Source organism: Pantherophis guttatus, chromosome 1, assembly GCF_059756535.1.
Source record: "Pantherophis guttatus breed Tessera chromosome 1, ASM5975653v1, whole genome shotgun sequence".
Lineage (NCBI taxonomy): Eukaryota > Metazoa > Chordata > Lepidosauria > Squamata > Colubridae > Pantherophis > Pantherophis guttatus.
The window spans coordinates 110,359,544-110,379,311 of NC_142063.1; the positions used below are offsets into that span (position 1 = coordinate 110,359,544).

Sequence of the window (19,768 nt, forward strand, 5' to 3'; positions counted from 1 at the left end):
TTCCGGCGCTTCAACTCCCTCAGCTCCTCGGTAAACCAAGGAGCCAATTGAGATCGGCGCCGGGTCAGAGGCCGCAAAGGCACGACCCGATCCAGAGCACCAGCAGCCGCCCTATCCCAGGCGGCCACCAGGTCTCCAGTCGAGGCGTGTGCCAGAACCTCAGGAAATGGCCCAAGCTCCGTCTGGAATCTGTCAGGTTCCATCAGGCGCCTGGGGCGGAACCATCTGACCGGCTCCGCCTCCCTGCGGCGGGGTGCAGCGGTTCGAAAGTCGAGACGAAGGAGAGAGTGATCTGACCATGACAAGGGTTCAGTAACTATATCCCCTATATCAAGATCCCTCAACCACTGTCCAGAGACAAAAACCAGATCCAGCGTGTTTCCCCCTGTGTGGGTAGGGCCATGAATTAACTGGGTCAGGTCCATAGCTGTCATGGAAGCCATGAACTCCCGAGCCATCTCTGACGTCTCACCCACGGACGGCAGGTTGAAATCCCCCATAACCATAAGCTTAGGGGTATCAACCGCCACCGCGGCGATGACGTTGAGTAGCTCGGGCAGGGCTGTTGCCACGTGGCAGGGAGCCAGGTACGTGATCAGCAAACCCATCTGAACCCCATGACCCCATTTCACAAAAAGGGATTCACAGCCGGCCGTCTGAGGAACAGTGGCCTCCCTCGGTCTCAGACCTTCTTTAATGATAACCGCTACCCCCCCGCCCCTCCCCTGTGACCTCGGCTGATGGAATGCTTGGAAACCTGGCGGGCACATTTCAACGAGGGGAACCCCCCCCCTGGCCCAACCAGGTCTCCGTAATACCTGCCAGGTCCGCACCCCCCTCCTGTTGTTTTTTTTCTATAGTGGGAGAATCTACTTTCCTGAATCCATTCTGCTACATTTTTGTAGTTAGTTGTGTAAGTTTGTGACTTTTACGATCAAAGTAGGCAGCTTTAATTCAACTTGAAAATAAATCCAGAGGTAAAAACGACAAAAAGAAAATGTTCGAGTACAATAATTATGACTCTTTAAAAATGAAAGAAGAGAAAGTGAAAAAAGGAATAAAAACTGAGGCAGTTTAAAGAGAATTAGATTAAAAACTCATAAAAAAATTTTCCTAAACAAAACAAAAGCACATTTTAAGTAAAACTTTTACATGCTCCATAGGTAGAACTTACAATTCATTTGTATGTAAAAGAAAGTGGAGAGAAATGATTTTAGAAGATCCCAAATCTCTGCAAGTATATGTGCAATGTAAATTAGCTGGTTTGATTGCATTCATGAGAACTAAGCCTACTGCCCATATAACAATTTACCCAATCTTCCCTTTAACTCAGTAAATTTAATCTTCTTTCCACAATTCCCAATCTGCTCCTTTGAAAAGACCTTAAATGAACTGAAGCTTCAGAGCATATTTGCTTGGATTGATCAATGTTCCTGAGGAAAGTGGGATTTTTTCTTCAGGCTGGAGAAATTATTTTTTATCATGTATAATCACGGTAGTGGCAGTTAGGCTGTATCCATCACCTGAACCTCTGATCTTGTAGACAAGAAGAAGGTTCTGGATGGAGGGTAGGGAGAAAAACAGGCAAGAGGCAAGGGAGCCTCCTGACAGATTAAGTTTTTGTAATTGCTCCTAATATGTTTCTTTTGAAAGAAAAGAACAACAACAACAAAAGGAAACAGCTGTATTGAATGAAAGAAACTTTGGAAGTGTTTTAAATAGGGACACAAAATTGTTGAATATTTGTTTATTTATTTGTATCCCACCTTTATTATTTTTATAAATAACTCAAAGCAGTGAACATATCCAACAATCTTGAATGTGATGGCACAGTGGTTAGAATGCAGTATTGCAGTACTGCCAGAAGTTCGATCCTGAGCAGCTCAAGGTTGACTCAGTCTTCCATTCTTCTGAGGCCAGTAAAATGAGGACTCAGATTGTTGGGGGCAATATGATGACTCTGTAAACAGCTTAGAGAGGACCGTAAAGCACCATGGGGCGGTGTATAAGTCTAAAGTGCTCTTGCTATTGCCATCTTCCTTCTCCCATTTCCCCCACAATAACAATCCTGTGAGGTGAGTTGGGCTGAGAGAGAGTGACCCGCCCAAGGTATGCTGGTTAGGGTACTCAATATTACCATTAATACAGTTTAAAAATAAGCTGTCCGCCTCTCCTTTTAGAAATGCACAATCCAATTCAGACTACTTAATGCAAAGAAACCGCATTGAGTTCAATGATTATTCCCAAGCCTACTAGCGTAGGTTTGCAGACTAAGCCATGGGAAATGAGGGGAGAATACAGAAGAGAGATAGCTTGGAAATTACATGAGAAGAATGAGAGAGGAAGGTGCTAAGTATTTGGGGTGAGAAAACAAAAGCCTGTTGTCTGTAACTGAAACTTCCTGCTGCTTTTCCCAAACTGGAAAGGGGGTGCTTGGGAAAATAAAGAAAAATGGCATATCAAATATGACTCTGAAAACTTACATAAATCAGAAATTATAGAAAAAAGGGATGTGTTGTCCAATTCATGTAACATCTTTGCTCATGCAAACTTGCTTTTATAGTAGAGAAAGGCAAGATTACCAAGATGGACACGTTAAACCACAAAGAGAATTTCCATAGCACAGATTTGCTTAGGTCTTCTTAGTTAAATATGGCAGTGGCATCTTTTTTCCTGATCCAGTGTTAACACCAAACACCAAAGACTTTCCATCCATGAGTATCATGCACTTTTCTAGAGTTTAAAAAGGGGTACAGTACATGGTGGAATCCAGATAAGACTTTCAAGGTATAATTGACCTGCTGTATTTGTGGAATTTTACAGGAATCTCGAGATTGTTCATATCATGAATAACTCTTCCATATTTCCCTATTATTTCTTCTGCTGCCATTGTTTCATTACTAAAATCAAGTGCACTGTGGAAAAAAAATGTAACTTCATACAGTGTACTTTCATAGGCAGCATTAGGAGTCCTCTGTCTGTAAGCACCCTAACATTTTTGGGTAGCCCAAATCTGAAATTTCTTGATTCTCATCATTTGCTTTTCTTCCAAAATAACAGTGTTTAGCAATATGCTAACTTTTTTCTTTCTTTCTTTCTTTCTTTCTTTGTTTTTCAGGTTCAGTGACAATGAAACCAAAATATTTATCTCCAGTTCTTTAGCACTAAACATGACTGATGAAAATTATGGAGTTTTTGCCTGCTTCATTAGAAATAGTACAGCTCTTTTTACACTGAAAAAATCAGGTAGTGTGCCCATGAAAATAATCATAAAAGATTCTATTGATTATCATTGCAGCTACATGTACACAGCATTAATTGTTTAATAGTAATGAGTTCACAAAATCATCCTAATAATATTTATCCATTCAAGAGCAAATTTTCTGCTTCTGTTGATCAAATGACAGACTAATGAATTAAAATATTCATTTGCTGTATTTATTTATTTATTTATTGTATTTATTGGTTCGATTTATATGCCGCCCTTTTCCAGAGACTCAGGATGGCTTACAATGCATTAAGCAATAGCCTTCATACTTTTGTATATACCTGCTTAGTAGGGCTTTCGGCCCCCCCTAAGCGGTGTTCTTTTTTATACAAAGTCAGCTTATTGCCCCCACAAACTGGGTCCTCATTTTACCTACCTCGAAAGGATGGAAGGCTGAGTCAACCTTGAGCCTGGTGTGATTTGAACTTGCAGTAATTGCAGGCAGCTGGTGTTACTTAACAGTGCTTTAGTCTGCTGCGCCACCAAGGCTATTTTACTGTTTAGTCATAAACAAAAACATTCATATAGTCTTTTTCATTATCAATGCAGCTTTAAAGCATGGGGTGTAGGAATTTGAGTTGACCTTCCATCTGCTGGGTGCTTTTTGTGAGCGCAAAAGAGAATGAAAGAGTAATATACACCCTCAATATCCTAGAGGATATAAAAGATATTTGTGCTTAAATTAAAAAAGGGTGGGTAAAACACTGGGCTTTTGAGAATGAGAAGCAGCACTAGCTCTTTGTATAAGAGCAGTATTGTAACAAGCTATCCTCTGTGAATCTAAGGAGAGAAATTGCCACATGATGGCACCAGGTAACAACAAAATTTTCATGGTTGTAGACTAGGCTGGGAAGTTGAAAAACATTCTGGAAGAAGGTAATGTAGTGGCATACCACTTCCATCTTGTAAAATAATTTCAGGGCAGTACCTTGTGAGACATTGAATATATTAGCCTGAAAATACTCATGGCTCAATTAGCAAAAAGTCAGCACCAATTCTTATTTGTTATCATGCCAATAAGTAACAACCGTGAAAACCTGTACTCTTTCGTTTCCATATTATTAAAAATGTCACTGCTTGGGTCTGTCTACGAAGTCTTCAGGAGTTGAGCTTCAACTTGGCTTGGCTTCTTCAAGGAACATATCTATTTATACTAGCCAGAGTTAAGCTTGACCCAAAAAGACTGTTTTTCCCTTCTTAACAAAAATGTAAATGTTGAGTAGCATCCATGCTAAATGCTTTAAGTTTGTGGGAGGGCAAAACACATTTTGATATTTTAAGCATGGATGGTTCCTTGGTGACTCTGGACATTCTACTGTGTTATTTTAAAAGAGCATTCTGCAGACTTTTTTTAGAGTGCTCTTTTCTAGCTTTCAGATGCCAAAAAAGACTTAAAAGCCAGTTTCTGTGTACAAATGTTAATGAGATAAGCTCGACTCTGACACATGTCAGGAATTGACTTCATATCCATCCTTCATCCCTTTATTTATTATTTTGTGAATAGGAATACTCACCACAGAGAATTGTAACTTTCCATTTTTCAAATTCTGCTCACCTCTGTAGTTATGTTGCTGTTATTCTTATTTAGACAGCAATGCGTCAATTTTTTTCCCCAACAGAATCAGCTTTCACTTTTAACTCTACCCTACAGTGTACTGTTTCGCCAGAAATTGTAATTAATGTTGTTTGTTTCCTTTTCAGAAGAGACTGTTGGGCACTTGGGTGCAGTGCTAGTCACATTTTTTGCTGCAGCACTCCTGCTATTTGTAGCTATAATGTATGTGAAGTGCCGACTGAATGCTCTGCTCTGGTACCGGAATCATTATGGAGAAGTAGAAATTAATGGTATATATCTTTTCCCTTTTCTCTTGATTCAGAATATTTAACATTTGGAGAAGTCATTGAAATAAGAGAGGAGAGATTTTTGAAAATTATATTATATCTTAAAATTCTAGCCAAGCCTATATTTTTACATCTTTCTTTTAAATGGGAATAATCAGAAGCCACAACAGGTGCCATCCTGCTGTCTCTTGACACCCAGGGATCTGTGGAATAGATGAAAGAAGCCAGCATATGTATAATTCATTGCATTTTATTTCCTGTATCTTTTCTTCAGTTTAACTTTGTCTAACATTCCATCTATTTATGTGACATTGCCTCCAAGGATATTCCAAACTCAAAAGTCAAAGTTAACTCCTCTCTGTCCCATTTTGAAATTCACATCAAAAAAGCTGTGGGTACCATGGGAATTAGATGAGATTGCTTTTTTTTAAAAAAAAAATAATCTGTTGGTATAACATACTGTATTTCTCTATGCTTTTTTCTACAGATGGAAAAATTTACGATGCCTATGTATCTTACGCTGATTCAGTGGATGATAGAAAATTTGTGAATTTCATAGTGAAGCCACAGCTAGAGAATCGCTATGGTTACAAGCTCTTTTTAGATGAGAAGAACATTCTACCCAACTCAGGTAAAAACTGGCACAAGAAAGGGCAGCATTTGGTAGTTTGGCTCTATAGTTTAGCTTCCTGAATTGGTAGAGGACTGCAGGAGAACATCCAAAGATACAGTCGTGGGATTCAATTTTTTTTACTACCGGTTCTGTGGGCGTGGCATGGCTTGGTGGGCGTGGCAGGGGAAGGTTACCGCAAAATCCCCATTTCCTCCTGATCAGCTGGGAGGCAGAGAATAGATGGATACGGGGCCAGTCAGAGATGGTATTTACCGGTTCTCCGAACTACTCAAAATTTCCGCTACTGGTTCCCCAGAACTGGTCAGAACCTGCTGAATACCCCTTCTGCAAAGATACCACCAAACTGAGGTTTTTTTCCCCCTCAATTGGAACAGGAAGATTCCTAGAAGCAAACCACTCCAAATCTTTCCTTCAAATGGAATGCGGGTTAAATAATTTGCACCAATTTGAACATTTTGCTGTTAAATTTCAGCAGCAGGTTCTTAGAGGTACTTCTTGAAGGCCTAGGTTTATTCACTTTGGTCCTGTGGAATGATTTGAGTGAATCAAGAGAAATGTGTAATTAATTTGCTTGTTTGTCCTCATGTTCATAACAGAGTAGTTTTTCCCCCAGTGCTGACATACTAAAGTGAATATATTTTATATTTGAATAATCCATGTTAACCACTAGATCAAATTGGCCACCTTACAGCAAATTCCTGGCAATAAAGCAATAACAACAGCACAACATCAGATTTTAAGAACCAGGATAGTGTGTAATGGATATTGCTAGTGTATTAATAGCTGTGGCCATAACCATGGAATAGAAAAAAAAGGAAGAACTGCATCTCCATTGATCATGATGGCTTCAGGAACATTCTGAAACTCATCATCTCCTTAAGAAGAAATGCCCCCATCTCGAACAAGAAACCATCTCTGCAGTGCCACTATTGTCAGGATTCAGCTTCACTTTATTTGCCTGTTGTTAAAAAAAAAAATTGCTGCATTCAGACATCGGTCAAAAAGCTGCACAAATTCTCTTGATTCAAAAAAATATAGTGACGTACCGCCTGCTGTTATCAATGTACTGATGAAGTCTCTGCTGGTGTTTTCATCTAAATGTTAGACATCACTGGGAATGGAATAAATTCTTGTGGAACTTTACAGCTTAATTGTCACCAGATGAAGATATAGTCACTCAGGGCTATTTCTCTTAAGAATAGCCCTGACGTAAGAAAGGAGCTGGTCTAAAAATGTGCCCTGAATACCTTATTTAAGAGATATGTTTCTAAAGGTTACTATGGTTAAAAGTATCAGGAGCTTTTAAAAAACTGAACAGGATCAACAAGTTTATATTTCTCCTGATTCTCTGATAGAGATCTGACAGATATCTTCCATCCCAACGTTTTAAAGTCCCAAATTATGGGACTTAATTTGGATCTGGATGATGATGATAACAGGCTCTTGCATAATCTTCATCAAAAGATGAATGATTAAAAGAATCCCCAAGGAATTGGCCTTTCTCGGAAAAACAAACAAACAAACAAACAAACAAACAAACAAACAAACAAACAATCTTCTTTTCCAGAACCTTCTGCAGATCTGATTATGAATGTCAGCCGATGTCGACGCCTTATTGTGGTTCTTTCGTATGCATATTTAGAACAAGAATGGTGCAACAATAATTTCAGGTAAATAGACACCCATTTCTTTAATATTTGTGTGTGTGTATTTGCTCCCTTCTCTCATTATGTCTGGGGTTTTTTAAAAAAATGCTGTACTGTCTTGTAAACTGTATTTTGCTGTGATGCATAAACTAATAAACTGTTTCTTGTATGAATCCTTCCAAACCAAGTTTTCAAACTAATTATTTATTCTGGTTTCCAATCTGTTTCATGAGTTTTTGCAGGTCACTGTTTGGTTTGAATGTCAGGGTAAACTCTGACTTGAAAAACTAATACAATAAATATTCTGTTCAACTGACTATGTGCAGGTGGCTCATTTTGAGTCTTCCAAGCTATAGTAGAAGACATGGAGAATGTAATATTTGACTACAATCACTTATTTTTTAACAGGCTTCTAGGTCATCTTATTTGCAGCAACTAAAATCTCTCCTACATCTTTGAAAATGATATGTAGGAGACTAAAATTTGTACTTTTCAGGTTAGCTTCTGATATTTGAGCAACTGATATGCTTCTAAGGTTAATGAAGCTTGGGTATGGTATATCTTAGATCAGTGATGGCAAACCTATGGCACGTGTGCTACAGGTGGCACACATAGCCATATCAGTGGACATGCCAGCTCAGCTCTGGTGCACATGTACACACCGGACAGCTGATTTTCGGGCCTTCTGAGCCCACCAAAAGTAGGGAAACAGGCTGTTTCCTACCTCGGAGGGCCTGGAGGGGTAGGGAAGGCCTGTTTTTCTTTCTCACCTGGCTCTAGATCCTCTCTATGCATCTGGGGAGGGTGAAAACAGCCTTCCCCACCCCCTCCGAGGCTCTCCAGAGGCCTGAAACGGCCCATTTCCCAACTCCCGGTTGGACAGGAAGTGACGTTTTTTGCTGTTCCCCAGCCTCCAGAGACTCCTAGAGAGGCAGATGCACAGAGAGGATCTGGAGCCAGGTGACAAAGAAAAACAGGCCTACCGGGCCATTGCATGCCAGGAGCGGGGGGGGGGAGGCGGAGGGAGGGTTGCACGCGCATGCACAGGGCAGGATGCATAGAATTATGGGTGTGGGCACGCATTCACGTGAACCTCTCCCGCCCCACCCTCTTGGCACGCGATGGCAAAAAGGTTAGTCATCACTGTCTTAGTTGAATGAAAGAAGTTAAGTGTTTTTCTGCAGAGTGCAGAACTATAAATAATTATAAAAACCAAGTTTTGTTGGTAATTCTGTAACGCCATTGCCTATTTTTTTTAGGGAAGGACTTTGGAGACTGCTGGAACTCTCCCGGAAGCCAATCTTCATTGTCTTTGAGAGCCAATATCGGGACATAGCACATCCAGCCATTAATTTGCTAAAGCAGGAAAAGAGCAACGTGGCCTTGTTGATGTGGCATGCTGGTTCCATGGTAAACTGGGAGCAAAAAGGCTGCAATCTTATCCTTTGGGTTCTTTTTTGAATAGCAAGACAATATTTGAGATGTTATTCTAAATGTAGAGGGAGCTTCTCTTCTGAGAAGGACCATAATTTATTTATTTATTTATTTATTTATTTGATTTGTATACCGCCCTACTCCCGAAGGACTCAGGGCGGTGAACAGCCAACAATAAAATACATAAATACACAAAATTTAAAAACCCGATAAAATCAAATTAAACTTTTTGGCCCAGACAAATTAAAATACCCCAATAATTTAAAAACAGATTAAAATTTACATATTTTAAAAAGGGAAGAGATCAGGCCAAGCCCGCTTGATGGAATAAAAAGGTCTTCACAGCACGGCGGAAGGAGCGCAGATCAAGCCTTTACTTATTTACCTAACAGCATTAGATACTGAGAAGCTTTGGCTATACTTTGAGGTCTAGATTTTGATTTCGTGCAGTAGTAAAATAAATTAGAAACATTTGCTAATTGTGCAATTTTTCATAATTGATTATTTACAAAGTGGTGAATCTGTAATTTCTCAAAATAATAGTCCCAGTAGCCAGCATAGTTAGTGGTGGATGCTAAAAATTGCAGTTTGCAACTTTAGTGGGTGGAGATTCCTGACTGTTGCTAGAAAATAGATTATTGGGTCTGACAAGACACATCTCTCACAAGTCACCTCTCTCTCTCTCCCACCCCCTCTCTCTCTCTTGAATTAGTCTTAAGTGCTGTTGCAGAAAATTGTAAGAAAAAAATGCTACAATGTCTTGTCTTTTAAAGAAACAAGCAAAAATTCATAATGAGGCAACAAAACCAGGAAAAATAAAAATTAATAATACATTCTGTTTTTCATACAAGATGTTTAGTGCACAGATAGTTCAAAGGCAAATAAAAGATATGGATTAGTGAAGATAAAAAACACAAATATTCTTAAAGCAGGAATGTAGAAAAACATTATATCAATGTATTCGTTTATTATTTAGACTTATTTCTGTTTTCATATCAGCAGTAAATGGATAATAACACCGTCTTTTTCATTGGGTTATTGAAGGAGGGCTGGAAACTTCTCTTGAGATATGAAAATAATTTTACACAAGCTTAGTACAAGTTGAATATTTGAAACAATCCTTATTCCATAGGAAAAAAAAAACAGCAGATGTGATTTTTTTTTTCTTTCCCTACAAATCTTTACTGGCTTAGTAAAAAGTGTCTAATTTAAATTTTCTGTGTAGTATTTCCTGATTTGTGCCAGAACTAAATTGTATGATGGGCTGGGCTGCTGGGCTCCTCTCCTGTTTGAGAGGATCAGGAAATTATTTTCTTGCCAAACGGAAATTAATTGGAAAAAAGAGCTCAGGAAGGATTCTAAAATGAATACATTAAACTATCAAATGCAAATAATTCCAATGGGGGTGGGGTTGGTAGAGCATATATATAAGACATAGAAAGAGGACCAGATTCTCAAGAAAAGGAACCATGGAAAGTTTGGTTCTCCTGCAGTGGATGTGTTGAAAGCTAGACTGCTACCTGTCAGGAATGCTTTAATTTGGATTTCTCTACAAAGTGGTGTGTGTGTGTATTGAACAGAGTGCTTTATTCCATGACTTGATAGAAGTCTGACAACATTTATTTGTATGCAGATAGTTCTCAACATACGACCACCACAGTTGAGCCCAAAATTTCTGTTGCTAAGCAAGACAATCAAGTGAGTTTGGCCCCATTTTACAACCTTTCCTGCCCCAGCTGTCAAGTGAATTACTGCAGTTGTTAACATGGTCATTAAATGAATTTGGCTTTCCCATTGACTTTGTTTGTCAGAAGGTCACAAAAGGTGATCACATGTTCTTGGGACACTGCAACACTTGCCAAGCATCTTAATTTTGATCACAACAACATGGGGATTTGCAGTGATCATAAGGATGAAAAATGACTATAAATCTCTTTTTTCAATAGTGTTGTAACGTCCAATGGGCACTAACCGAATGGTTGTAAGTCAAAGACTACCTGTACTTTTATTAAACATTACATTTCTAAAAAATGGCATCTTCTTTCACTCTTAGTATGCAGTTTTCAGACCGGCTGCTTTTCTCTTTTATTGCATACAACAGAGGTGCATTTAAAATCAGGAGGGGACATTGTTTGATTTTTGGTTTTTCCATGGTGACATCAGAACAAGACATTTTTGAAGAGTTCTTTGGAGAGTGATTATTTCTATTTTCTGTCAGCGTTTTCCAAAATCATCATAGCTGATTGAAACATAGAAGCATGTCAGCCATATGGAGGTAGAGGACTGGCTAGAATATAGAGACCATCACAAGATGGTCTTTGTGTAATTTTCAGAATTGTGAGGATCTCAGTTCTTACTCTGAAGTGAATTTGTTTTTAGATTTGAGTCACATGACCTAGCAGGAAATGTGATCTGTACTATATTTGTTTGCTGGTGCCCACTATGCTTTTTAAATGTATTCCAAAATAAGTGATGCTCCTAGGGAAAATGACATTTTCAGTCACATAATCCTTGTTGCTTCTATTCAGTATGCACGTATTAGTCATGAACATCAGTGACAAGGAATCATTTCCTGATAGTTGGACTATGTGTACACAGATATTCTGTGCTAAATTCATCTTTAAAATTTTACACACACACACACTCCCATTAGTGACAAAATGGAGTTTAGGTGGACCTTTCAGTTCACCAGTATATGAAGATTATATTTTGATATGCAAGACAGCAATAGCGCTTTTGCCATTTTTAACATATTCAGATCTTGATAAATTGTAGAGTAACTGAAAACTCTATTTTAGTTTTAAACCTCCTCTTTTTAGGTTTATTACCAATTAGAAGACCAGCATGATTTAATTTACACTATAAAGAATCCTAAATAAGTAAATAAAAGCTATGAGGTAAATTAAAATGAAGACTGTAGAAATATCTACCTCCCCTGAAATACTAACAACAAGAAATCCTGTTTCAAAAACCGTGCTGCTACCTGAAAAATTTCCATCTAAATCCAACATGTGAGGGCTCTGCAGTTTGCAATCAGTGCATGAAAGCTATACAAACTTGAATAAATTTCCCATTTACTGATATTTCTAAATCACATAGGAACAGAGCGTTAATCTTTCGTTCTGACTCTCCTTGTATGAACAAGGGAAGCAGGTTGTCACTCTGATCTTAATAGCTGGGGCTCCTGATTTGGGTTTTTTCCTCCCCCTAATACCACAAGTAAAGCTCTTATTTAACATCTCTCCTCAAAAATAAGGCAGCACAAGATGAAATTATCTCAAGAGAGATTTTAAAGTGGTATTTGATGGAGGCTTTTCTGTCATGGCTAAATCATTTCATTCAATAAAAATAAAGGGTACATTCTGTCAAGTTACGTTCTGAGAACGCTGATCCCAGTTTTTTTTTTTTTAAAGGGGGACTAACAAATTATACACCAATCAGTGTAATAGATATTTTTAAAAAATATAAGTGAACTACTTCTCACTTACTTATGAGGAATGGATCCTATTGCTTGATGAAACTGCTGGAAAATGAGCCAACGGTTTCAAAATTAGAGAGCAATTTTGTACTTGCTCATTTAATTCATTTTAACATAAATAAATTGATGTAGCTTTTGTGGACTTTGAATCAGACAGACAATTTTTTAACCGACTGAAATACATTCTAAAAGAAACTTGCTAATACCAACATCAATTACTATTTGTTAATTTTATTGAGAGTGATATGCTCAAATTGCATACTCCCAGTATAATTGCTTTCTCTTGGTATAAGGGAAAAAAATAGCCAAATCTGGAGCCCCACTCTGATTAAGATCAGAGTGACAGCCTACTTCTCTTGTTCATACAAGGAGAATCAGAAGGAAAGATTAATGCTCTGCTCCTGTTCAATTTAGAAATATCAGTAAATGAGAAACATATTTTCTTATGTTTAATGCCTAGCTATATTTTAGTTTCTGTCATAATTATGCATTGCTCCCCTTTCATTCCAACTTCTTAACACATTTGCCCTTCATCAAAAGGGTTGCTCTTCTCCTGTTATAATCACCAAGAAAAAGCTGACTGATTTTTTTAAGGCAGTCAATTCAATATAATACTCTTGTCCTGTTCCTATACAAACTTGTTGACTTATTATGTGCTATCAGGTTATTGTCAACTTTTAGCAAGTATATAGACTGATTTTCTCCATCATGATTTCTCCCTAACCAGGTTTTCCAGTTCTTCCAACAGGGCACACTTCTGTAACTCTTCCCATTCATCTTTTCCTCTACTTTTTCCTTCCACCTTTCCAAACATTAAAGTCTTCTCCAAGAAGCTAGGTCTTCACATAATGTGTCCAAAGTAGGATAATTTGAGCCCGCTCATTTGTGCCTAGAGTGAGAACTGTGCGTTGATTTTTTCCCCCCGTGATCCATGTATTTGTATTCTTCGTTGTCTACAGTATCCTCGAGGGTCTTCTCCAACGAAAGCTCAAACCATCAATATTCTTCCTATCCTCCTCCTTTAAACCCAACTTTTGTTTCCATAGAGGGTTCCAGAGCATGCCATAGTTTGCACAATTCTGATCTTTGTAAGTATAGGCACATCATAGAATATCTTTTCCAAGGCCTTCATGGCTGCTCTATGAAGTGTATTTCTTGAAAGATTGTTCCCTTACTGTTAATGGTTGATTCTGAAAAGAAATCTACCACTTCAGTATCTCCATTGTCAATTGTAAGACTGGTGGTTTTACTTATTATTGCAATGCTTTTTCTTGTCTCTTCTAAAATCTCTCTGAAACTATTACGTTCCTTTCTGATATTTTGTCTTTCTTGGTTTTGGCTTCTCTTCTCTTCCTGACATTTCCTGGTTTGTTCTGGCATCCAGTTTGCTTTCTTCTGTTTCATCTTTGGCTGTCTCTTTTCACACTCATCCTTAACAACCTGTTTGAATTCCTTCCATAGTTCTTCTGGTTCTCTATCAATGAGGTTCAGGATTTCAAAGTGATTTCTGATCTTTTCCTTGAAAATGATTGGTACATGTTCAAGAACATACTGTGAAAACTGGCTGGCTTTCTTCTTCTTTAGCTTAACTTGGAACTTGCACATGACCAGTTTGTGATCTGTTCCACAGCCATATGGCCATAACTTTGATTCTATAATTTAGCTCTTCCATCTTATTTTAGTAATAATATAGTCAATTTGATTTTATGCACATCCGTTGGTGATGTCCATTTATGTAGGCATTATTTGAGTTATTTGAAGGCAGTGTTAGCTATGAAGAAATCATTGGCATCACTGACATTGATAAATTGGATTCTGGCTTCATTTTGGTTTCCTAAGGTATACATTCCAACTACATTTTTTCTTTGTAATGTTTCCAATTTTGGCATTACAGTCTCTAATCACAAGTTTGCTTGCATGTTCTGACAATTTTAAATTGAATTTGATCTAAAACTCATCAACCTCCTCTTTTTCTGTATCAGTGTTTGAAGCATCAACTTGGATGATTGTTATATTAAAGGAGTGTCCATGAAGCTAAATTGGTATTATTTGGCCATTGATTGCCTTGTAGCCAGGCACTGTTTGTGCTATATGTTTCCTGATTATAAAAGCAATGTCATTCCTTCCTTTTTTAATCTCCTAATAAGCAGTGTGATTTTTTCTATCTGAAAGTGTCCAATCCCAATCAGCAATCTCAATTTGCTGATATCTAAGGTGTCATTTTGTAGTTTGAGCTTTCCCATGTTTCTCACAGTCCATGTTCTCACTGTAATTTTGCCTTTGCAGCTTTGGATGTTTTCCCCGTGTTTCAACATTAGCAATTACATTTGAGGCTTAATCTAATCATGTAACATCATTACTACACCAAAAAAACATCCAATGTTTCCTTAAGTAGCATGTTGAGTGTCACCTGACCTAAGAGGCCCATCAGCCAGCACTATATTGTCAATCGTTTTATATTTTCTATCCATGTGGCTTTCTTGAAAAAAAAAAGGAATGGTTTATTATAAGTACCCCAACGATGCCCTTGAAGTGATGTCCCAGTGCCTGGAGGCTGTGCGGATATGGATGGGGAGGAACAGGCTCATGCTCAACCCATCCAAGACCGAGTGGCTGTGGTTTCCGACGTCCCAATATAGTCAGTTGATGCCATCGCTGACTATTGGGGGCGAATCGCTGGCCCCCATGGAGAGGGCTCGCAACTTGGATGTCCTCCTGGATTCACGGCTGTCTTTAGAAGAGCACCTGACGGCCGTGACCGGGAGGATTTTTCATCAGGTTCGCCTGATCCGCCAGTTGCGTCCCTTTCTGGATCGGGACTCCCTACACACAGTCACTCATGCCCTCGTCACCTCCCGCCTGGACTATTGTAATGCTCTCTACATGGGGCTCCCCTTGAGGAGCACGTGGAGGCTCCAACTGGCGCAGAGTGCGGTCGCACGGGTGGTTATGGGAGCAACATGGCGCTCCCGTGTAACACCTTTCCTGCGCGAGCTGCACTGGCTCCCGGTGGTCTTCCGTGTGCGCTTCAAGGTTTTGGTTACCACCTTTAAAGCGCTCCATGGCTTAGGACCTGATTATTTACGGGACCGCCTACTACCACAAATAGCCTCCCACCAGCCGGTACGCTCTCATAGAGAGGGTCTCCTCTGGGTGCTGTCAGCCAAGCAGTGTCAACTGGCGGCCCCCAGGGGGAGGGCCTTCTCTGTGGGGGCACCCACTATCTGGAACGAGGTCCCCCCGGAGATATGGAGGATCCCGGATCTGCGCACCTTCCACCGTGCTCTTAAGACCCTCTTATTCCAGCAAGCTGGCCTGGCCTAATTTTTCTCCCCTTTTTAAAATTTTAAATTGAAATTTTAATTGGTTTTAAATTTATTGGGATTTTAATTGTCGTGGGCCAATATTATTTAATTTGGTTTTAAATTGTTTTAACTTTTGTATTTCTGTATTTTATCTTGTCCCTGTTCACCGCCCTGAGTCCTTCAGGAGTAGGGCGGTATACAAATTTAATAAAACTAAACTAAAACTAAACTAGTTCTAAGATTACAACCACTCATTCAGTGACAATATAATGTTGGGAAGGTGCCAAATGAGTGGTACTTATGACAGTCCTTAAAGTTCTGACTGTTGCAGCATCCCTGCAGTCATGTGATCACAATTTGGGTGTTTGGCAACCAGCTGGCACTTATAGTGGTTGCAATGTCCCATAATCATATGGCTACTTTTTCTCCTCAAAAGTGCAACTATGGAGTATGAGATCCTAAGGCTCTTAGGAGCACATCCCCATTACAGAAGCATCTTCTGTCTATAGCACCCCCTCCACCTACCTACACTCATTAGCACCAGCCTGTAGCCCTCACAGCAAGCCCTCTTGCTGGCCTGCTTGCATCCCTATTGTGGGCTTATGGCACCCTTAACATACACCCCTACTCCTTGCCTGGGACCCCTATCTCCTTTTGCTTAACAACCCACATGCTTCTGGGGTTACAACAGCAACTGGATTGTCATTGCTAAGCATTGTGGTCACTTAACATTCATGCTTTATGACTACATCACTTAGCAATGGAAATTTCAGTTCCAGTTGCCACTGTAACCTGAGGACTACCTGTATCTCCTGTGCTGTATGAATTGATGCCTTTTGCCATTGTCCCTAAAGTGATCTTCTGCCTCCAGCATCTTCCTATATTGCTGCTGCCCAATATAGTCCCTGCTTGCTTTTGTTTGGCAGCTGAGATGACCTTCATGCCTTGGATGACACTGCTAGGAATATATATTCTTGGCATATACTTTCAACATTTTCACTTATCCTCCCCAGGAACAATACTCCCCACTCCCCATGATGAAGCAGCACAGCAAGACTTTGGTGGGATGTGTGTGCACACAAAGTTATGCAGCCTGTTAATATCATTGCTTATGTTCTTCCTTAATGTCTTCAGCATAAATTATCAGACAGCTGAAATCCTTGCTGCTAACCATATTATAAACTATCACGTCAGTGGCATCTTTGAGATATAGAAGTGCTACTAATATTCAGTGAACAAATGTATTATGCAATTGTTTATTTCCAGATTTTTGAAAGATGGATGCTTTGTCATGCCCAGAAAAGGCTGTTGTGTTCTTAACCTTCATTAGATAATCTAAAAACATTTTCTAGATTAGTAATGGGATTTTTCATCCTAAAAGTACCATGCATGCACGGATTGAAGAAAGATATTTTTCCCCAAATATCTTGAATAGGTCGGATCATCTTACCTTTCCCAAAGTGAGGCAGACATTATTGATGAGTAGGAGATGAAGGCATCTGGCTGAATATAATGCAAAATAATACCCGGCACAGGGACAAGAGATGGAAAGAGCAGGGGAGATGGAGAATCTGGCACCACCTCTGCCTTGTTTAGAATGAGAACTCTAGAAATATATGGGACATTCATACAGGAAAAGCTTTCCATAACATGAGACGCTGCAATATTGTCATGTCTCCCATGTATGTGTACATTTGTCCTATAAGTTTGCACAGTGTGGCTGCTCATTATTTATGTAGTTTCATTTTGCCTCAGCCAATGACAGCTATAAGCAATGTTTTTCTTTGTGTCTCAACTCACCCCACTCCTTTTCAAGGAAAGGAGCAGCAGTAAGTCAGTGATACTGAAGTACATAATGAAGAAGACGAAGGAAGGACCACATCCAGGAAGGTGTCTGATGCCTCCTTGTGTCTGAAAATATAGTAAAGTTGGCAAGAGCCTCTATTAGTTTTGCCAGTTGACTGAGAAGTGATATGTACAGTATACACATCACAGTATTTCAATTTCACTTCCTCCTCCACAACTGGAATCAATGTTACCCAAACCACTATTGTAATCTTATACAATCGCATAAAGTCACTCGTTTCATAAAATTTTATTATATATATATTGCAGACAATGGAATGATGGCTTTGTGTAAATCATCGTATTCATCACAAGGAAGTCAGATTGTCCAGAAATAACAGGGTAGGGAAAGGAGTTTTTGCAAAGCTGCTGTCTGCTTGATCTACCTACATTTTTTGAGACACCCCTTGATATATCCACATATTCTTCTGCTTTTTCTTTGCAACGATGAAGGAAAAACTGGCTTAAAGCACATACACACATATATAGAATATACAATTGTACTAAAATTGTAGGTTAAAGAGAAAGTAGGTTTGGCTGCTAACACCACTCTTCTCTGGTTTTGCAGGATGTTTCATCTCAGAGATGAAACAAAGCTGAATGTAGATATTGCTCAAGAGAACTATTCCCAGTAACAGGCTTTTTATCTCCCTTGTTCAGTTCTTTGGAAGCCAGGCACAGTTACTAGTCAGGGTTTTGTGATATATTGTTGAAAAGACTACTTATGAGGGTGAGCATATGACAAATCTGGGTGTTTTTTTCCCCCCCGTATCCCCTGCTTCTAGGCAATTGCATCGGATTTCTGGAAGGAGCTGTGCCTCTCCTTGCCACGGAAAGTATCTTATCAAGGCCTCAGGGGGGATCCTCAAACCTATCTCCAGGAAGACAAGGATCCGATGCTGATTCTCCATAGCAACTATCCAGAATTCCAGGGGGACTCTCACCCCGAAGGAGACATTGGTAATAACACAATATCATATTAACTCTGTTGCTGTTTCATAACAGAATGGCTCTGAAGCAAACCTTTCTGGGGCACAGTTCTCTAGCACAAATATCAATGTGACATAATTGATGTTAATTGTACCGATTCTGCTGGGGATTTACTTTTTTTTCTTTTTTAATTATTCCATGAAAAGACTTGACAATTGGAGCTAATGCTTGAAAGAAAGAAAGAAATGGAATTGCCAAAGTATCAAAAGGCAACCATAAACAATAGCATTAATAGGTCAAGACATAAGGTTTTAGAGACCTAAATGAGTTCAGCAGTCTGGCTAAACCCATCATTTTGAGCAGATTGCCATATAAGCGACACTGTCTATGGAAAAGACAGATCCTCATTCACTTAGTCAACTGTTTATACCAGGGATCTCCAACTTTGGCAACTTTAAGACTTGTAGACTTCAACTCCCAAAATTCCTCAGCCAGCAAAGCTGGGAGTTGAAGTCCACAAGTCTTAAAGTTGCCAAGGTTGGAGACCCCTGGTTTATACTAAGCAGAGATGTAATTTCTTGACTGGAAATGGCAGAAAGAGTGAGATAGCTTTAGGAACTGAAGACTCATATGTGGAGAGAGCAGTTTGCAAAGAAATGGTATGAACTAAATGAGTGAAGCCAGCCAGGTTTCTTCTTCTAAATGGGTAGGTACACCTTTTGGCTTCTTAGCTAAAGAAGCTTCCTTGGCTTGTCTGATACTAGCCTTTTGTTTTTGCACGTTGCTAAAAAGTAGCTGTATGCCCTTGACTGCACTTACTTTGGGGTAAGTTCTCGTGCTCGGAAAAAGACATGCATGTTCAAGATCATGAATGTCTAAGGGAGCCAATGGGGCTTTTTGCAAAGGGCTGCAAAAAGTTGAAAGTGATTCCTGTCGGTGCCGTGTACACTTGTTTCCATTTTGTTCCTAATAAACAGATTTTTTTTCATTCATTCACAAAAGATAAAATTAGTCACAAGTTACAGTCGAGATACAAAGTACAGTGGAGACAAGTGAGAAAGTATGTATCCCTTGAGAATTTTAACTCAGAAATTCTCTTCTTCCAGTCCAGGCTTGCACAGTTAGATTTAAATCACCCTAATTAAAGTAGCTTAACTTTCATGATATTTATATTAGGACATGTTCGCCTAATATTTTAATATGTTTTGATTGATTACCCCCCTCAGTGCCATTGTTTGCTGTTTCTGTGACTTCCAAATGACCTAATGGTGGCTGATGTATGGTGGCATCAGTTTAACCAGCCCTGCTTTGCCCAAGCACCTCTGGCCTCAGTCTGTGTAAAAGTCAAAAAGTATTACAGCCAGTGAACCTCCTTAGCATACTGTG

The 19,768-nt window shown here is 39.3% G+C and overlaps 1 protein-coding gene across 4 annotated transcripts in view; it reads left to right on the forward strand.

Moving 5' to 3' along the window:
• SIGIRR (single Ig and TIR domain containing) overlaps positions 1 to 19,768 on the forward strand; it is a 50,702-nt gene that overhangs the window by 21,174 nt on the left and 9,760 nt on the right. For all 4 annotated transcript variants that reach the window (XM_034416709.3, XM_034416711.3, XM_034416713.3 and 1 more), the window contains 6 exons: positions 3,119 to 3,246; positions 4,970 to 5,113; positions 5,598 to 5,741; positions 7,312 to 7,414; positions 8,650 to 8,800; positions 18,238 to 18,412. In XM_034416709.3, the coding sequence (XP_034272600.1) occupies positions 3,119 to 3,246; positions 4,970 to 5,113; positions 5,598 to 5,741; positions 7,312 to 7,414; positions 8,650 to 8,800; positions 18,238 to 18,412 (845 nt within the window). The remainder of the gene's footprint in view (positions 1 to 3,118; positions 3,247 to 4,969; positions 5,114 to 5,597; positions 5,742 to 7,311; positions 7,415 to 8,649; positions 8,801 to 18,237; positions 18,413 to 19,768) is intronic.